At 50.5% G+C, this 18,370-nt stretch overlaps 2 protein-coding genes and 1 non-coding gene across 19 annotated transcripts in view; all 3 read left to right on the top strand.

The window, feature by feature from the left end:
• Nucleotides 1–1,201: 1,201 nt before the first annotated feature.
• Nucleotides 1,202–11,304, top strand: LOC148654363 (transcription factor Spi-B-like). Of its 16 annotated transcripts, none has more exons than XR_015941363.1 (9): nt 1,202–1,385; nt 2,758–3,009; nt 3,977–4,239; nt 5,493–5,574; nt 7,240–7,300; nt 8,201–8,280; nt 8,373–8,541; nt 9,628–10,158; nt 10,210–11,304. XR_015941363.1 is itself a non-coding variant. In XM_088646528.1 (8 exons), exons 2-8 carry the CDS (start codon nt 3,004–3,006, stop codon nt 9,966–9,968), a joined length of 1,002 nt encoding a protein of 333 aa, XP_088502654.1. In that variant the 5' UTR covers nt 1,202–1,385; nt 2,824–3,003; the 3' UTR covers nt 9,969–11,304. The 16 variants fall into 16 exon arrangements, 7 of the variants coding, with proteins under 7 accessions (XP_088502654.1, XP_088502651.1, XP_088502655.1 ...); XR_015941369.1 differs by having other exon boundaries at nt 9,628–10,229; nt 11,203–11,304; XR_015941368.1 differs by having other exon boundaries at nt 9,628–10,236; nt 10,471–11,304.
• A 1,989-nt stretch (nt 11,305–13,293) lies between these two features.
• Nucleotides 13,294–13,367, top strand: trnan-guu (transfer RNA asparagine (anticodon GUU)). The gene has a single exon. It is a non-coding gene; the product is annotated as a tRNA-Asn (tRNA).
• A 1,163-nt stretch (nt 13,368–14,530) lies between these two features.
• Nucleotides 14,531–18,370, top strand: part of LOC148654361 (uncharacterized) — a 24,912-nt gene continuing 21,072 nt past the window's right edge. For both annotated transcript variants that reach the window (XM_088646429.1, XM_088646428.1), the window contains exons 1-2: nt 14,531–14,803; nt 17,378–17,432. In XM_088646429.1, coding sequence (XP_088502555.1) covers nt 17,384–17,432 — 49 coding nt within the window. In that variant the 5' untranslated portion in view covers nt 14,531–14,803; nt 17,378–17,383. The remainder of the gene's footprint in view (nt 14,804–17,377; nt 17,433–18,370) is intronic.

The following is an 18,370-nucleotide window of genomic DNA, read 5'->3' as shown; positions in this document are numbered from 1 at the left end:
AGAATATGAAATAAGGTACAGACATAGACACTTCCCATCCAGAGGAATTCACAATTATACAAGCTGAAACGGATACTTTTTACATATTTCCATCGTATGTCCCTTTTCACTTCACAAAGAGGGTCTTCTTTAGCTCAGCTGGCAGGACCCGGGTTCGAGCCCATTGCAGGGAGGCACGAACTAGGGTGGGGGCGGCGAGGGCACCAGCCCTAGAACCCGAATCCGTTACAGTAACACAAGGACAGACAGTGAAATGTGGGCTATTTCGAAGTCGCAAATGTGAGATAAGAAGTCGGAATTCTGAGATATAAAGTGGGAATTCTGAGATACCATAGCGCGTTTTTTTTATTTTACTCCTTGGCGGAAATGGGCTTCCATTGCTCTAGATTAAATGAATCGCTTTGAAACATCTAAAAGGTTATTCACTGATAAAAGGCGGTGGCGTCTTACGGAACTCCAGCTGATTAATGGAGTTAATTCAAATCAGCAGTCATATCACCCTACAACTCACAACTGGTAATCCACTGGAGCCCAGCAGGTGGGAGCCTGGCCAGTACCTGGAGGGGAGACTCCTGGGAAAGCTGAGGCTGCTGCTGGGAGAGGTGTGAGTGGGGCCAGCAGGGGGCGCTCTCACCCTGCGGTCTGTGTGGGTCCTCACGCCCCAGTATAGTGACGGGGACACTAGACTGTAAACAGGCGCCGTCCTTCGGATGAGACGTCAAACCGAGGTCCTGACTCTCTGTGGTCATTAACAATCCCGGGGTGTCTCTCGACAAGAGTAGGGGTGTTACCCCAGTGTCCTGGCCCAATTCCCCCCCTGGCCTTTACCCCTCATGGCCTCCTAATAACCCCCCTCTCTGAACTGGCTCCATCCCTCTGCTCTCCTCCCCACTGAGAGCTGGTGTGTGTGAGAGGACTGGAGCATCATCCAGGTGGGGCTGCACACTGGTGGGGGTGGAGGGGATCCCCATTACCTCTAAAGCGCTTTGAGTGGAGTGCCCAGAAAACCGCTATATAAGTGTAAGAATTATTATTATTATTATTATTATTATTATTATTATTATTATTATTATTATTATTATTAATAATAATCGGTGAAGGAAGGGGTCTACAGAAGCTACAAGAAACGGGTTGAACAGCGCCGTGGAGCTGGAGAAAGTGCAGGACGTGTGCGGAGCCTCACCACCAGGGGGAGCACTTTCACCGCGGGGGCGGGCGTCCGACGCCGCGCGGAGTCGGTCCTGCCCTTGGAAACGCCGGAAAGGGGTGCGCTGAGAAACGAGCACTTTTAGGGGTGCCGAAACGTAGAGGATAGCACTGAGACGTTTCTTGTGGTCGCAGGTGGACGCGTTCCGCCCGGAAGCGGGCTCTAAGCCTGAGCACAGGTACACGGAGAGGTCGATGAGTAAGGAAACGTATTTATTGCGCGTGCAAGAGAGAGCATTGCGTTTAAACGAGAAAGTTACCGATAGTCTTGCGTTTAAAGGAGACAATTATTGCACTAATACAAGATAGTATTGCTTTAAAAGGAGACAACTATCGCATTAATACAAGGTAGTATTGCGTTTAAACGGAAACAAAGTGTTTATACGAGACAGTATTGCATGTATCGCAGTAGTTAATGTGTGAACAAGATTGCCTACTACTGTATATTAATATCTTGCGTTTACAAAAGTAATAATATTGTCCCATGCGGAGCTGCATTGCCTTTGACAACAGAAGAATCTCTCCACACTCCTCTTGTTGGAAACATTGAACGGGACACATTCCCGCTGCTGCTGCTGCTGCTTCAACTGCTACTGCTACTGTTACAGCTACTGCTGCTGCTACTGCTGCTGCTACTGCTACTGCTGCTTCAACTGCTACTGCTACTGCTGCTGCTGCTGCTGCTGCTACTGCTACTGCTGCTGCTACTGCTACTGCTGCTGCTGCTGCTGCTTCAACTGCTACTGCTACTGCTACTGCTGCTGCTGCTGCTGCTACTGCTACTGCTGCTGCTGCTGCTGCTGCTGCTTCAACTGCTACTGCTACTGCTACTGCTGCTGCTACTGCTACTGCTACTGCTGCTGCTACTGCTACTGCTGCTGCTGCTGCTACTGTTACTGCTGCTGCTGCTGCTACTGCTGCTGCTGCTACTGCTACTGCTACTGCTGCTGCTGCTGCTACTGTTACAGCTACTGCTACTGTTACTGCTACTGCTGCTGCTACTGCTGCTGCTACTGCTGCTGCTTCAACTGCTACTGCTACTGCTGCTGCTACTGCTGCTGCTACTGTTACTGCTGCTGCTACTGCTGCTGCTACTGTTACAGCTACTGCTGCTGCTGCTGCTACTGCTGCTGCTACTGCTGCTGCTGCTACTGTTACTGCTACTGCTACTGCTACTGCTACTGCTGCTGCTGCTGCTGCTACTGCTACTGTTACTGTTACTGCTGCTGCTGTCACTGCTACTGTTACAGCTACTGCTGCTGCTGCTACTGCTACTGCTACTGTTACAGCTACTGTTACAGCTACTGCTGCTGCTACTGCTGCTGCTACTGCTACTGCTACTGCTGCTGCTACTGCTGCTGCTGCTGCTACTCTACTGTACACAGAGGGTGGTGGGGGTGGGGAACAAGCAGCCCAGTCAGGTTGTTGAAGCCGATAGCCTGGCTTCTCTCCAGACAGGTGAGCCCTGGGATTCTGCCCTTTGGCAGTGAAAGGGTCCGACAGCTCAGCGCTGCCGATGTCTCAACGTTTTTCACCTCTTTTTCCTGTCAGTCCTCCTTGCTGATAAGTGGCCACATGTCAGAATGAGGCGTCAGAAAATGTGACCCCTTTCTGCAGACGTCTCTGGCTGCCCTCCGACCCCACGTGTCACTCCTTCGTCCTGATGGGCTGCACCCCCCCGAAAGCCCCCGGGTTCCCTGCGGGGTGGGCGAGGACCCACGAGATCTGCATCCTGAGACGAAGGGCCCCCCCCACAGCGCCTCAGGCCTGACAGAGCCGCCGCCCGGCAAAGGAAGTATGAGGGTAGCACCTAGCCACCCCTGACAACAGCGCTGCCCACAACACTCGCACCTCTGAGTCACACCATCGCCCTCTCACCCACAGCACAGCCTCCAGACACACACTGACAGCCCCACTCAGGACTGAGGACACAGGAGACACTCCAGTACATGAACACTGCACTGAGAGAGAGAGGGGTTCATACAGACACACTGACTGGACACTCCAGTACATTAACACTGCACTGAGAGAGAGAGGGGTTCATACAGACACACTGACTGGACACTCCAGTACATCAACACTGCACTGAGAGAGAGAGGCTCATTACGCTGATGGCCTTACAGAGACAATAAAAAAATATTGATTATTTGTGCAGAGGCCAAGAGAGACAGGGAGCCAAGCGTGTAGGTTCACAGATGCTTTACCATGAAGTCCGAGTGGGACAGGAAGTGAGCACCATGCTCTCGCACAATATCAGGGTGACACACCTCCACTATGACATCAGCGCCCCTGAAACACACAATGGGTCACTCGTCTCCTTTTCTCTCTCACATTCAAATCCTGACAGTTTCATTTACTTTAATGTGTAACTCTGGACAGCCAGGTGTCTGTGTCCAGTGTCTGTGTCCAGGCTGTAGTCACTGAGCCTGTCCTCTCTGGACAGCCAGGTGTCTGTGTCCAGTATGTATGGCCAGGCTGTGGTCTCTGAGTCTGTCCTTTCTCAACAGTCAGGTCTACCTGTTCCAGTGTCTGTGTCTGGGCTGTGGTCACTGAGCCGGTCCTCTCTGGACAGCCAGGTGTCTGTGTCCAGTGTATGTGTCCAGGCTGTAGTCACTGAGCCTGTCCCCTCTGGACAGCCAGGTGTCTGTGTCCAGTATGTATGGCCAGGCTGTGGTCTCTGAGTCTGTCCTTTCTCAACAGTCAGGTCTACCTGTGTCCAGTGTCTGTGTCTGGGCTGTGGTCACTGAGCCTGTCCTCTCTGGGTGTCCAGATCTGTCTGTGTCCGGTGTCACCTCTCTGCGAACTCCCTGAGGTCGGTGAGGATGAGGTCAGGGGTCACGGTCTCTCTCAGCCTCTCGGTGCTCCTGTTCCACACGAACGCCAGCCGCAATCCCACAGCCCCGCCCTCCTCCTGGATCCTGGCCACCAGGTGCTGCCCTGGACAGAGGCGGAAAGAGGCCGAAGACAGCAGGAGCTGAGACATTCCCTCCCCCGCCATCGCAGAGTCAGGGCGCGGACCGGCGGAGCTCGGGGGTGAGGTTTCAGGCGTTTCCGAAAGAAACACGTTTCAGAGAAGGCCCAGGAAGGCACACCATCTTCCCGTAGAGATGTGAACTCAGGTATTTTCAGGGGGGTCTTCATAAACTGAAGTGATCATTCGGTCTAATAACCCCCCTCTCTGAACTGGCTCCATCCCTCTGCTCTCCTCCCCACTGAGAGCTGGTGTGTGTGAGAGGACTGGAGCATCATCCAGGTGGGGCTGCACACTGGTGGGGGTAGTGGGATTCCCCCTGACCTGGGAAGAGCCCGGAGTGGAGGGTCCAGACAGGCGCTATATAGGTGTAAGCAATTATTAGCAATTATAATGCCTGTGCATGCAAACATTTTTCCACTCCGACACAACGGGTGTCACAATTTGTTGTGCGAATATCGACACCCTACTGCACGTTCGTCCCTTCATCGCGCGGAACACGCCACAAATTAGCAGTGTCGCTTTTCAGGGTCAAAGTTGAGCAACGCACACGCAGAGACCAGATCGTGAAAGACAGAGTGTGTTTGAGAGGGGGAGGGGAGGGGGGCAGAATTTATCACCAGGAAATGAAGGCAGAAAGTGAGTGACTGAGAGAGAGAGAGAGCATCGTCACACACAAGGAAACACTCTGCTGCAGAAATAGAGGCACAGGGTGAGGGAGCAGAGAGAGAGAGGGGACGATACACACCAGGGAGACACCAGGGAGACCGGCAGAGACGAGAGGAGACGGGACAGGTCTGGACATCAGGAGAGCAGCAGAAGCAGACAGGACAGACCACCCCCAGCTTGACCAATGAGGATGTGCACACTGGCACGAGTACCGTAAGCCTGGCCTCGTCAGGACGACCGTGGGAGGTTGTGTCTGTCTGCTGTCTGTGGGAGATCACTTAAAACAGAGGGCCGGAGCCTCTTCTTTACACCGAGGGTGGTGGGAGTGTGCAGCAACTTGCCTAGCCTCGTGGGTTGAAGCCCGTATCCCAGCTCCTCTCAGGACGCAGCTGGATGCGGTCCTGCAGTCAGGACAGCATGCAGGCACTTCTTTACACCGAGGGTGGTGGGGGTGGGGAACAAGCTGCCCAGACTCATTGTAGAACTTGATGGTCTGGCTTTTTTTCCCAAGAACAGGCTGTGAGATCTTCGGATCCTTCACAGTTAGCCTGGTCGGTTCCTGAGCGTTTTGAGAGTGCGTGCGAGAGTCTGTCTGCCTGCCTGACCACGACTCCCTGTGGTAACTGATCATTCCTCCTCGTTTTAGGCTGGAGACACATCTTCTGCCTCAGAGTGAGAGTAACTCTGGCCATCGGGGAGAGACGGGAGACAGGCAGAAGGAGAGAGGGGTAGGGCAGCCTCAGTATACTCAAAGAGAGCTTTTGTTTGTGTGTGTGTTAAGTATTATTCCTGTATTTGCATGAAGTAACTGACTCAGAGCTTGAGTTTCTCCACAGTGCAGTGTTAATGTACTGGAGTGTCCAGTCAGTGTGTCTGTATGAACCCCTCTCTCTCTCAGTACAGTGTTAATGTACTGGAGTGTCCAGTCAGTGTGTGTGTATGAACCCCTCTCTCTCTCAGTGCAGTGTTAATGTACTGGAGTGTCCAGTCAGTGTGTCTGTATGAACCCCTCTCTCTCTCAGTGCAGTGTTAATGTACTGGAGTGTCCAGTCAGTGTGTCTGTATGAACCCCTCTCTCTATCAGTGCAGTGTTAATGTACTGGAGTGTCCAGTCAGTGTGTCTGTATGAACCCCTCTCTCTCTCAGTGCAGTGTTAATGTACTGGAGTGTCCAGTCAGTGTGTCTGTATTAACCCCTCTCTCTCTCAGTGCAGTGTTAATGTACTGGAGTGTCCAGTCAGTGTGTCTGTATTAACCCCTCTCTCTCTCAGTGCAGTGTTAATGTACTGGAGTGTCCAGTCAGTGTGTCTGTATTAACCCCTCTCTCTCTCAGTGCAGTGTTAATGTACTGGTGTGTCCAGTCAGTGTGTCTGTATTAACCCCTCTCTCTCTCAGTGCAGTGTTAATGTACTGGAGTGTCCAGTCAGTGTGTCTGTATGAACCCCTCTCTCTCTCAGTGCAGTGTTAATGTACTGGAGTGTCCAGTCAGTGTGTCTGTATGAACCCCTCTCTCTCTCAGTGCAGTGTTAATGTACTGGAGTGTCCAGTCAGTGTGTCTGTATTAACCCCTCTCTCTCTCTCTCTCTCTCTCAGTGCAGTGTTAATGTACTGGAGTGTCCAGTCAGTGTGTCTGTATGAACCCCTCTCTCTCTCAGTGCAGTGTTAATGTACTGGAGTGTCCAGTCAGTGTGTCTGTATGAACCCCTCTCTCTCTCAGTGCAGTGTTAATGTACTGGAGTGTCCAGTCAGTGTGTCTGTATGAACCCCTCTCTCTCTCAGTGCAGTGTTAATGTACTGGAGTGTCCAGTCAGTGTGTCTGTATGAACCCCTCTCTCTCTCAGTGCAGTGTTAATGTACTGGAGTGTCCAGTCAGTGTGTCTGTATGAACCCCTCTCTCTCTCAGTGCAGTGTTAATGTACTGGAGTGTCCAGTCAGTGTGTCTGTATGAACCCCTCTCTCTCTCAGTGCAGTGTTAATGTACTGGAGTGTCCAGTCAGTGTGTCTGTATGAACCCCTCTCTCTCTCAGTGCAGTGTTACTGTACTGGAGTGTCCAGTCAGTGTGTCTGTATGAACCCCTCTCTCTCTCAGTGCAGTGTTAATGTACTGGAGTGTCCAGTCAGTGTGTCTGTATGAACCCCTCTCTCTCTCAGTGCAGTGTTAATGTACTGGAGTGTTCAGTCAGTGTGTCTGTATGAACCCCTCTCTCTCTCAGGGCAGTGTTAATGTACTGGAGTGTCCAGTCAGTGTGTCTGTATGAACCCCTCTCTCTCTCAGTGCAATGTTAATGTACTGGAGTGTCCAGTCAGTGTGTCTGTATTAACCCCTCTCTGTCAGTGACTGTATGGGAGTACCAGAGTGTATTAATAATGACAGTGCCTCTGTATTTTCCCCAGGTGTCAGAAAATGTCTCCTGTCCACTTTTCCCCCCACTGCTCAGTGAAACCACAGACATCGGTAAGACAGCCTTCTCCACCTGTCTTCACTTTCCCAATCTCCTCCCCAGTGTCAGTCCCTGGCTCATAAACAGTGTCTGCAGTCAGCTTTTCTCATGCAAAGCAGCATTTCCATACACTGAGTAACATAAGGAAATGAGTTAGAGAGAGAGAGGGTCAGAGAGAGGCAATGTGTCTGTATTTACCCCACACACACACAGTGAGAGGCAATGTGTCTGTATTTACCCCACACACACACACAGTGAGAGGCAATGTGTCTGTATTTACCCCACACACACACACAGTGAGAGGCAATGTGTCTGTATTTACCCCACACACACACACAGTGAGAGGCAATGTGTCTGTATTTACCCCACACACACAGTGAGAGGCAATGTGTCTGTATTTACCCCACACACACAGTGAGAGGCAATGTGTCTGTATTTACCCCACACACACACACAGTGAGAGGCAATGTGTCTGTATTTACCCCACACACGCAGACAGTGAGAGGCAATGTGTCTGTATTTACCCCACACACACACAGTGAGAGGCAATGTGTCGCTGTGCACTCTGCTATACCACTATCCCATCAACAGCCACTGTTCACCAGCAAATTCTCTACAAACACAGGAACTAAATCCACCACACCTACAGCACTGACCCCTTGGTGTGTGCATCACCCTCTCTCTGTGGGTGAGCTGTGAGCTGGGTGTCTCCTGCGCTCGCTTGCAGCGTGGTTGAATTGTCTCACTTGTGAGATGTCTGTCTGTGTGTGTCTCTGTCCGTCTCTGTGAAGGCACCCTCTGAGCAAACGCCACTCATGTCTCATGTCAAGCTGGTGATGTGGGGACGTCCCCACGATGCTCATCTGTGACCAGACCATCTGAGTTCTCCTTCTGTTCTCTCTTCTCCTCCTCAGGTCTCTGGAGCGACTCTCTCCAGCTGGTCCCTCTCTCCAGCGTCCACCTGGGCTTCCTGGACTCCTCTCCCCCAGCCCAGGTGAGTGACCGGGGAAGAGACAGAGGAGGAAGGGGTGCTGTTCGCCCCGTCTCCCTCTCCCGCTGCGGTCTGACTGGTTGACACCCTTCCAGGTGGCCCAGATGTACCCCTCCGCCCCCGCCCTGCCCAGTGACCCTCTCATCTCCTCCCTCTGCGAGGGGGAGGGGCTGCTGGCCCTCCACAGCCACGCCCCGGACGTCTCCGACAGCGAATCGGAGGACAGGATGCACAGCGGCCGCGTCCAGCCTCCCGTCCGCGACGGTGAGCTCTCATTGGCCGGTCCCTGGTGTCCACTGCCCTCCTCGCGCTCTCTCGAGGGGGAGACCGAGAACCACAGCTCACACTCACTGAGGACGGAGGGTGACACACACATTGCCTCTCACTGTGTGTGCGTGTGTGCGTGGGGAGTAAATACAGACACATTGTCTCTCACTCTGTGTGTGTGTGTGTGTGTGTGTGTGTGTGTGTGTGTGTGTGTAAATACAGACACATTGCCTCTCACTCTGTGTGTGTGTGTGTGTGTGTGTGTGTGTGTGTGTGTGTAAATACAGACACATTGCCTCTCACTGTGTATGTGTGTGTGTATGTGTGTGTGTGTAAATACAGACACATTGCCTCTCACTGTGTGTGTGTGTGTGTGTAAATACAGACACATTGCCTCTCACTGTGTGTGTGTGTGTGTGTATGTGTGTGTGAATACAGACACAATGCCTCCCACTGTGTGTGTGTGTGTGTGTGTAAATACAGACACATTGCCTCTCACTGTGTGTGTGTGTGTGTATGTGTGTGTGTGTGTGTGTGTGTGTGTGTGTGTGTGTGTGTAAATACAGACACATTGCCCCACCTGGATGATGCTCCAGTCCTCTCACACACACCAGCTCTCAGTGGGGAGGAGAGCAGAGGGATGGAGCCAGTTCAGAGAGGGGGGTTATTAGGAGGCCATGAGGGGTAAAGGCCAGGGGGGAATTGGGCCAGGACACTGGGGTAACACCCCTACTCTTGTCGAGAGACACCCCGGGATTGTTCATGACCACAGAGAGTCAGGACCCCGGTTTGACGTCTCATCCGAAGGACGGCGCCTGTTTACAGTCTAGTGTCCCCCGTCACTATACTGGGGCATGAGGACCCACACAGACCGCAGGGTGAGCGCCCCCTGCTGGCCCCACTCACACCTCTCCCAGCAGCAGCCTCAGCTTTCCCAGGAGTCTCCCCTCCAGGTACTGGCCAGGCTCCCCCCTGCTGGGCTCCAGTGGGGGTGTGTGTCAGCTGAGGAAGACTGAGTCAGCTGTACTCGAACTGCGACTGTGTCAGAGACTGAATTAACGCGCCGCGGTCTCCCCCCCCCAGGCCCCGCGGCCCCCGCCCTCTCCAGCCAGAGGCGCTGCCGCCTGTACCAGTTCCTGCTGCAGGTGCTCCTGTCCGGCGCCATGCCGCAGAGCGTGTGGTGGCTGGACCGGGCCCGGGGCGTGTTCCAGTTCTCCTCCCTCCACAAGGAGGCGCTGGCCCAGCGCTGGGGGCGGCACAAGGGCAACCGCGGCCTCATGAGCTACCAGAAGATGGCGCGCGCCTTGCGCGGGTACCGCGAGACGGGCGAGGTCCGGAAGGTGCGCCGGAAGCTCGCCTACCAGTTCGGCGCCGCCGTCCTGAGCGCCGCGGACCAGCTGACGGGGGCCGTCGAGCTGAACTGAGGGGCGAGACGTGTGCTTTTCTCTCACCTTCGTGCGGCGGTCTCTCTGTTCACAGCAGTGTGGGAAGTGGAGTCCCTCAGGGCCCCCTGCTGGGGCTGCAGCTTTCTCCTCTCATGCAGAGATGATGTAGATGTAGCCAGTCTAGTTTATCTCGATGATCTAGACGGTCTAGTTTATCTAGATGTTGGCGGTCTAGTTTATCTAGATGATCTAGACGGTCTAGTTTATCTCGATGATGTAGACGGTCTAGTTTATCTAGATGTTGGCGGTCTAGTTTATCTAGATGATGTAGACGGTCTAGTTTATCTCAATGATGTAGACGGGCTAGTTTAGCTAGATCTAGACGGTCTAGTTTATCTCGATGATGTAGCCAGTCTAGTTTGTCTCAATGATGTAGATGGTCTAGTTTATCTAGATCTAGATGGTCTAGTTTATCTAGATCTAGACGGTCTAGTTTATCTCGATGTTGGCGGTCTAGTTTATCTAGATCTAGATGGTCTAGTTTATCTTGATGATGTAGACGGTCTAGTTTACCTAGATCTAGACGGTCTAGTTTATCTCGATGATGTAGCCAGTCTAGTTTGTCTCGATGATGTAGATGGTCTAGTTTATCTAGATCTAGATGGTCTAGTTTATCTCGATGTTGGCGGTCTAGTTTATCTAGATCTAGATGGTCTAGTTTATCTTGATGATGTAGACGGTCTAGTTTACCTAGATCTAGACGGTCTAGTTTATCTCGATGTTGGCGGTCTAGTTTATCTAGATGATTTAGACGGTCTAGTTTATCTAGATGATGTAGACGTTCTAGTTTATCTCGATGTTGGCGGTCTAGTTTATCTCGATGTTGGCGATCTAGTTTATCTCGATGTTGGCGGTCTAGTTTATCTTGATGATGTAGACAGTCTAGTTTATCTCGATGTTGGCGGCCTAGTTTATCTCGATGACCTAGACGGCCTAGATGATGTAGATTAAGGCGTCGGAGCCAAAATATTCAATTTTGTTGTTGAGACGAAGTTTGGGGGAACAGCCGACAAGCAGAATTAAATGACAGGAATAGTTCAGATATAGTTCCGCAGGTGAGGCCAGGTTGGTGAGTGTAAAAACGTCGTATGTAAGCTAGACAAAAAGTATACTGTAGCTCATTGTTATGATGTGAAATTAGACTTGGGAAGCTCCCAGCCAGAACACATCTGTAATTCGGGTGTCTGGTAGTTTAACTCCTTATGGGCAGAAGAAAGATATCATAATAATCATCTTTTCATTTTTAAGTCTGTTCTACTGCTTAATACTTAATACTGTTTCTTTTCGCTTACAATAAAGCTGATATTTCTCTATAGCGGCAACTGTTTTTTTCCTAATGCAAACCTCTTACTCATATGGGTCACATCTAGGACCGAGGCGGCAGCTATTACACAGTGTGATGCAAAGAAAAATGGCTTTGTGAGAGAGCCACCATCTTGGCTCAAAACTCGGGTCCTGCGGTGTAGCCTTGAGCCAAGATGGCCGCCTGTCACTTGAGATCATCTTTAGAATGAAGCACAGCTGTTCTACATGAGCTTTAAGTACTCAAAGGAGTGGGGTTACACGTGAGACAAAGGAACTGTTGGTATGGGCTATAAAAACAAAATAATTAACCGCACTTAATCGTTTTGTGAGCTTAGTGATAATGACAATCGCCTTGGACGTTACACTTAATCAGTACTATGATAACGACCTCAGCTAACCATGCGTCCCGACCGGCTGGTTGTGGACTGAAATTTCGGATCCAGACCTGTGCAATTCGTTCAGATTGCTTCAATTAACCCGCGGCTGTGTGAATGGAGCTGAGCCTTACTGTGCGGGACAGAGAGAACGTAGGAACAGACGACACGAAGTATTCCTTTCGGGGGGGAACAAGAAAATTCGTCTATTTTGCTTAGAAAGAAAACTAGCGCCAGTATCTCGTTTATCGCTTAATAACACTGTGCATCGCTGTCCTGACACGTTTGATAATCACCCCTCTTTACAAATATAGAGTTGTTTGAAAACACTGTGCTGTATCCCCCCTCACTCGTCAGCCAATTGAATACAAGGTTACTGGCTAGTCAGAGAGGAGACAACCAATCGCCGCGACCCATCTGAGTACAGCCAGCCAATCGGAGGCCTAAGTGTGAGGCGAGCCAGCCAATCACAGCGGGGCACACGGGACAGGAAGCGTGTCTCCTCTTCAAGAAGTTGTCCGAACAGTGTGCTGAGTTTTATTTTTTACAGGAAACGCATGCATATTGAAACTAAATCTTATAAATAATTGAGAAATATTAAAGCAAGGAAAATATGATACGTGTAAAATATACAATTTGATCACATAATTACTTAATTACCTCTGGTAGTTAAATGTTTTTTTTTCTGCAGCGTTTTTTTTCTCTTGTACATGATTCTGATCCTCTTGTTGTATTTGTATCTGTAAATTCTAAATGTTTAATAATAAAATTAAAAAATAAGTTGTTCGAACTACAGTTAAGTCCCCGAGTCTGTCAGATAGTGATAAAAAAAACCTTTGGTGTCTGACTATGTGGTGTTATAAAGGCTCTTTCGTGCCCAGTGCAACATTCATGCTTCGGGTGCTGTTCAGTTGCAAAGTCGAGACCTCAATATTAATCCCCAATAATCCGAGATTTAAAAACAAACCTGTCACATACAATTGTTGATAGATACTTTTTTCGATCCCGTGGGGGACACTGCAGTCAACACAGCACAGAGTAACGAAATGATACAATAATACAACAATACAATACAGTCAGTACAGTCAGTGAGCAGTGAACTAAGAACTATACTGCACAATATAAATATAAACATATTGCACATGTGCAATCGTGCCATCTTTTCAAGCGAATAACGCTGACCGTTAGCGGACCCTGGAATACACACTTAAAGGCACATGTTAAATTGAGAGATTTCGATATTATTTGATATTTTGTTAGACCTGATTTTAAATTATTAACCTGTTGATTATTTGGGCGAAATACTTCCTCCGCAAAAGGAAATGGTCCTGACGCTGCTCCCTCGGTTCCTGCTTCTGAGGCAGAATTCCTTTTTTTTTAAAAAAAAATCCATTCCTGTTGAAAAGACGAGACATACCATCGGAAGATGCGAAAAGCTCCATTTCCAGCTTTTCTCAGCGTGAATTCCGGGAGAAGGGCGTTTCGAAGGGGCCACGGGGCTGAGGGACACGCCCGGCGCGGCTCCCCGGCGAGGTCACGGGTGGGCTGACCAGCCCCGGCGAGAGCGGGGGAGACGCAGGCAGGCGGCGTCTTGGGTCGAGACGGCGCACTTAGGCCCAGCGTGCGTCTCTGTGGCGCAATCGGTTAGCGCGTTCGGCTGTTAACCGAAAGGTTGGTGGTTCGAGCCCACCCAGGGACGCTTCATCTCCCTTTTTTTCTCCCCGAAGAGGGGACACGGACTGAAAGGCGTGCGTGGGGCTGCAGAGGTGCTGGCGCGTGAAAACAGATCCTTCTGCGGGTTTCGGGGAAAACTGGGACGCGGTAGTTTTTCCTTTCGTGAGCACGGCTGCGGGAAGCAACGTGGAAGTGGATTTAAAACCTCCAGTCAGGACAGGGGGCTCTTCTGTACACAGAGGGGGGTGGGGGTGTGGAACAAGTTGCCCAGCCGTGTGGTTGAAGCCGATACCCTGGCTTCTCTCCAGACACAGCTGGGTGAGCTCCTCCAGTCAGGACGGGGTGGGGCTGTTCTGTACACAGAGGGTGGTGGGGGTGGGGAACAAGCTGCCCAGCCCTGTGGTTGAAGCCAATACCCTGACTTCTCTCCAGACACAGCTGGGTGAGCTCCTCCAGTCAGGACAGGAGCCTCTTCTGTACACAGAGGGTGGTGGGAGTGGGGAACAAGCTTTAAACAAACTGAGGTTTAAAAGCCGATACCTGTCAAGAAACGTCCGGATCAGATTCTGGGATCACTCAGCTATGAACTACCAAACACGCCAGTTTTATTTCTTTTTAAATTCACAAAGTGAACGCTGCCTGTCTGTATATGTAATTGCAATGAATTCAGCTGCGGTATCCCACTGTCCCGCTGTTTTTCTGTTGTTCCTATGTTAGTTTTCTTATTGACATATGTGATTTATTATTACCATAATATGTACCAATGTCGACGAAGCATTCGTGTCAAAACATTTTTGGACTTTAGTCTGTTCGTTACAAAATCTCAATTTCTTCTCAGTAATTTATACTCTAATATCATTTAGAGCAGTAATTTATGCTCTATTGTGATTTCTGTAATAGGATTCCCAGATTTCGCTGCCGGTACTGCTTGTGAAAATGTCTCATTAGCGCACATCACTGATATCAGGGAGAAGGGCGGGGAGAGAGAGAGAGACACACACACACCCAGGGCGGGGAGGAAGGCGGAGCCAGCTGTCCTATTGGGCCGCCGCCCTGCCCATCACAGCGGATCGGCTGTTCATTGGTCTCCGTGGCTGAAGGACGGGGCGGGGCGCTCCGGGGCAGGGGCAGCCGCCGCGGTCCGAGGCTCGGATTGGACAGCGCCGCCGTCCGTCACCGCCCGAGTCCCAATCGATATGTCCAATCGGGCGGGGGCGATGGGCGGGGCTAGGAGTATCCGATACGCCAATACGAATTCCGGCGAGTCCGGACCTCGTACAATTAATAGGCAGCGACGCAATTAACGCCGATTAAATTAACTCCCGATTGCTGAGCAATCCGGGGTGGTCCAGCCGAGCCCGGGAGAGGCGCGGCGAACCGGGAGCGAACCGGGACCGGGTATCGCCCAGCCAGTATCGGTATCGGGTTCGGGGGGAACCTATTTATGCATTGACCAGACCTGTAAGTAAAGTCTCTCTGTGTGTGTGTGTGCATGCCTGACTGTCTCCTTCAGGACTCCCGAGTTTTGCGGTTTGGGATTTAAGGAAACTGGGAAAAGTGTAGTGTAACCCGGTGGCAGCTGTCGATTAATTCCGGGATTGGGTCCGGGGAAGAGGCGAGGCAGGGCGGTCGGTCTCCCCGAACGCCAGTGTCAATGTTGGGGAGGGATAGAGAGGCAGTCGCCATTTCTGTCTGGATGCGACGGGGCCAGCCGACTAATCGGTGGCCGAGCGCTCGCCGCTTGATCCGTGTGGTTTTGTTTTTGCCTGCGTTTTAAACCGCGATAAAACCACCCCGCGGGGAAACCGATTAATCGGCAGGAGCAGGAAGGTCAGCGATCAAAACATGAGAACGAGAAATACTCTAATACGCGACTACAGCGATTTACTATTCCTCTTATTATAAATACTATTTTTAACGATGCTATTGATGTCGTTGTCGTCATCATTTAGGACAGCTTTACCCAGGACGTCCACATTGAACCCTACACGACGACATGTGCTGTAGTAGCACACACACAGAATGTCAATGTAGAGTATGTAGACAGGGTGCGTGTGAGCCCGTGGGTGCCTGAGCTCCGCTCATGTCTCGGACACCAGCCTGCGCTGGGACCGCGGCGGAGACCGGCTCGCCGCCGGGCGATGACTGCAAAAGTTAGTTTTTTTTTCCTCCCTCTTTCGGTTCGTGCGCTTCGTGGGCACAAGGTATCGGTACCGCTACGGTACCTCGAAAACGTGTTTTCCGCTTAGTGTTCTGTGTCTGTGTCTGTATCTGAAGACAGACGCTCCAGATTCCCTTATAACAGCCTGTGGACAGTGTGTAAACACACAGACACTCCAGATTCCCTCATAACAGCCTGTGGACAGTGTGTAAACTCACAGACACTCCAGATTCCCTCATAACAGCCTGTGGACAGTGTGTGAACACACAGACACTCCAGATTCCCTCATAACAGCCTGTGGACAGTGTGTGAACACACAGACACTCCAGATTCCCTCATAACAGCCTGTGGACAGTGTGTAAACACACAGACACTCCAGATTCCCTTATAACAGCCTGTGGACAGTATGTGAACACACAGACACTCCAGATTCCCTCATAACAGCCTGTGGACAGTGTGTAAACACACAGACACTCCATATTTCCTCATAACAGCCTGTGGACAGTGTGTGAACACACAGACACTCCAGATTCCCTTATAACAGCCTGTGGACAGTGTGTAAACACACAGACATTCCAGATTCCCTTATAACAGTCTGTGGTCAGTGTGTAAACTCACAGACACTCCAGATTCCCTTATAACAGCCTGTGGACAGTGTGTAAACACACAGACATTCCAGATTCCCTTATAACAGTCTGTGGACAGTGTGTGAACACACAGACACTCCAGATTCCCTTATAACAGTCTGTGGACAGTGTGTAAACACACAGACATTCCAGATTCCCTTATAACAGTCTGTGGACAGTGTGTGAACACACAGACACTCCAGATTCCCTTATAACAGTCTGTGGACAGTGTGTGAACACGCATACACTCCAGATTCCCTTATAACAGCCTGTGGGCAGTGTGTGAACACACAGACACTCCAGATTCCCTTATAACAGCCAGTGGACAGTGCGTAAACACAGACATTCCAGATTCCCTTATAACAGTCTGTGGACAGTGTGTAAACACACAGACACTCCAGATTCCCTTATAACAGCCTGTGGACAGTGTGTAAACACACAGACATTCCAGATTCCCTTATAACAGTCTGTGGTCAGTGTGTAAACTCACAGACACTCCAGATTCCCTTATAACAGCCTGTGGACAGTGTGTAAACACACAGACATTCCAGATTCCCTTATAACAGTCTGTGGACAGTGTGTGAACACACAGACACTCCAGATTCCCTTATAACAGTCTGTGGACAGTGTGTGAACACGCATACACTCCAGATTCCCTTATAACAGCCTGTGGACAGTGCGTAAACACACAGACATTCCAGATTCCCTTATAACAGTCTGTGGACAGTGTGTAAACACACAGACACTCCAGATTCCCTTATAACAGCCTGTGGACAGTGTGTAAACACCCAGACACTCCAGATTCCCTTGTAACAGCATGTGGACAGTGTGTAAAGACACAGACACTCCAGATTCTCTTATAACAGCCTGTGGACAGTGTGTAAAGACACAGGCAATCCAGATTCCCTTATAACAGCCTGTAGACAGTGTGTAAACACACAGACACTCCAGATTCTCTTATAACAGCCTGTGGACAGTGTGTAAAGACACAGACACTCCAGATTCCCTTATAACAGCCTGTGGACAGTGTGTAAAGACACAAGCAATCCAGATTCCCTTATAACAGCCTGTGGACAGTGTGTAAACACACAGACACTTCAGATTCCCTTGTAACAGCCTGTGGACAGTGTGTAAAGACACAGACACTCCAGGTTCTCTTATAAGACCCTGAGATGGGTTTGAGACAGTAGGAGACAGTGGGCCCGGGTGATGTTCAGATGTTCAGCAATGTGATGCTCTGTGTTGCAGGCCAGGATGCAGGCTGTGGGCGATTTCAGTGGGAAGCTGGAGGATGACCTACTGTGTGAGTATCATTGGCCTTACAGTGTAACACTGCAACACCCTACTGACCCCTCCACTGCTCTCATGTCCACCACTCTCTCAGTGCAGTGTTAATGTACTGGAGTGTCCAGTCAGTGTGTGTGTATGAACCCCTCTCTCTCTCAGTGCAGTGTTCATGTACTGGAGTGTCCAGTCAGTGTGTGTGTATGAACCCCTCTCTCTCTCAGTGCAGTGTTCATGTACTGGAGTGTCCAGTCAGTGTGTCTGTATGAACCCCTCTCCCTCTCAGTGCAGTGTTAATGTACTGGAGTGTCCAGTCAGTGTGTCTGTATGAACCCCTCTCTCTCTCAGTGCAGTGTTAATGTACTGGAGTGTCCAGTCAGTGTGTCTGTATGAACCCCTCTCTCTCTCAGTGCAGTGTTAATGTACTGGAGTGTCCAGTCAGTGTGTCTGTATGAACCCCTCTCTCTCTCAGTGCAGTGTTAATGTACTGGAGTGTCCAGTCAGTGTGTCTGTATTTACCCCTCTCTCTCTCAGTGCAGTGTTCATGTACTGGAGTGTCCAGTCAGTGTGTCTGTATGAACCCCTCTCTCTCTCAGTGCAGTGTTAATGTACTGCAGTGTCCAGTCAGTGTGTCTGTATTAACCCCTCTCTCTCTCAGTGCAGTGTTAATGTACTGCAGTGTCCAGTCAGTGTGTCTGTATTAACCCCTCTCTCTCTCAGTGCAGTGTTAATGTACTGCAGTGTCCAGTCAGTGTGTCTGTATTAACCCCTCTCTCTCTCAGTGCAGTGTTAATGTACTGGAGTGTCCAGTCAGTGTGTGTGTATGAACCCCTCTCTCTCTCAGTGCAGTGTTAATGTACTGGAGTGTCCAGTCAGTGTGTCTGTATGAACCCCTCTCTCTCTCAGTGCAGTGTTAATGTACTGGAGTGTCCAGTCAGTGTGTCTGTATTTACCCCT

Source organism: Lepisosteus platostomus, chromosome 9, assembly GCF_059453375.1.
Source record: "Lepisosteus platostomus isolate fLepPlt1 chromosome 9, fLepPlt1.hap1, whole genome shotgun sequence".
Classification (NCBI taxonomy): domain Eukaryota; kingdom Metazoa; phylum Chordata; class Actinopteri; order Semionotiformes; family Lepisosteidae; genus Lepisosteus; species Lepisosteus platostomus.
Note: the sequence above shows the minus strand (reverse complement) of the source record. Positions and strands in the feature narration are given on the sequence as shown.

Excerpts from the sequence above, each read along its gene's own strand:
- LOC148654363 (XM_088646528.1), top strand. Across the intron at positions 4,240-5,492 it reads CGGACCGGCGGAGCTCGGGG|GCTGGAGACACATCTTCTGC; the intron begins GTGAGGTTTCAG and ends TCCTCGTTTTAG. Across the intron at positions 8,542-9,627 it reads CCAGCCTCCCGTCCGCGACG|GCCCCGCGGCCCCCGCCCTC; the intron begins GTGAGCTCTCAT and ends TCCCCCCCCCAG.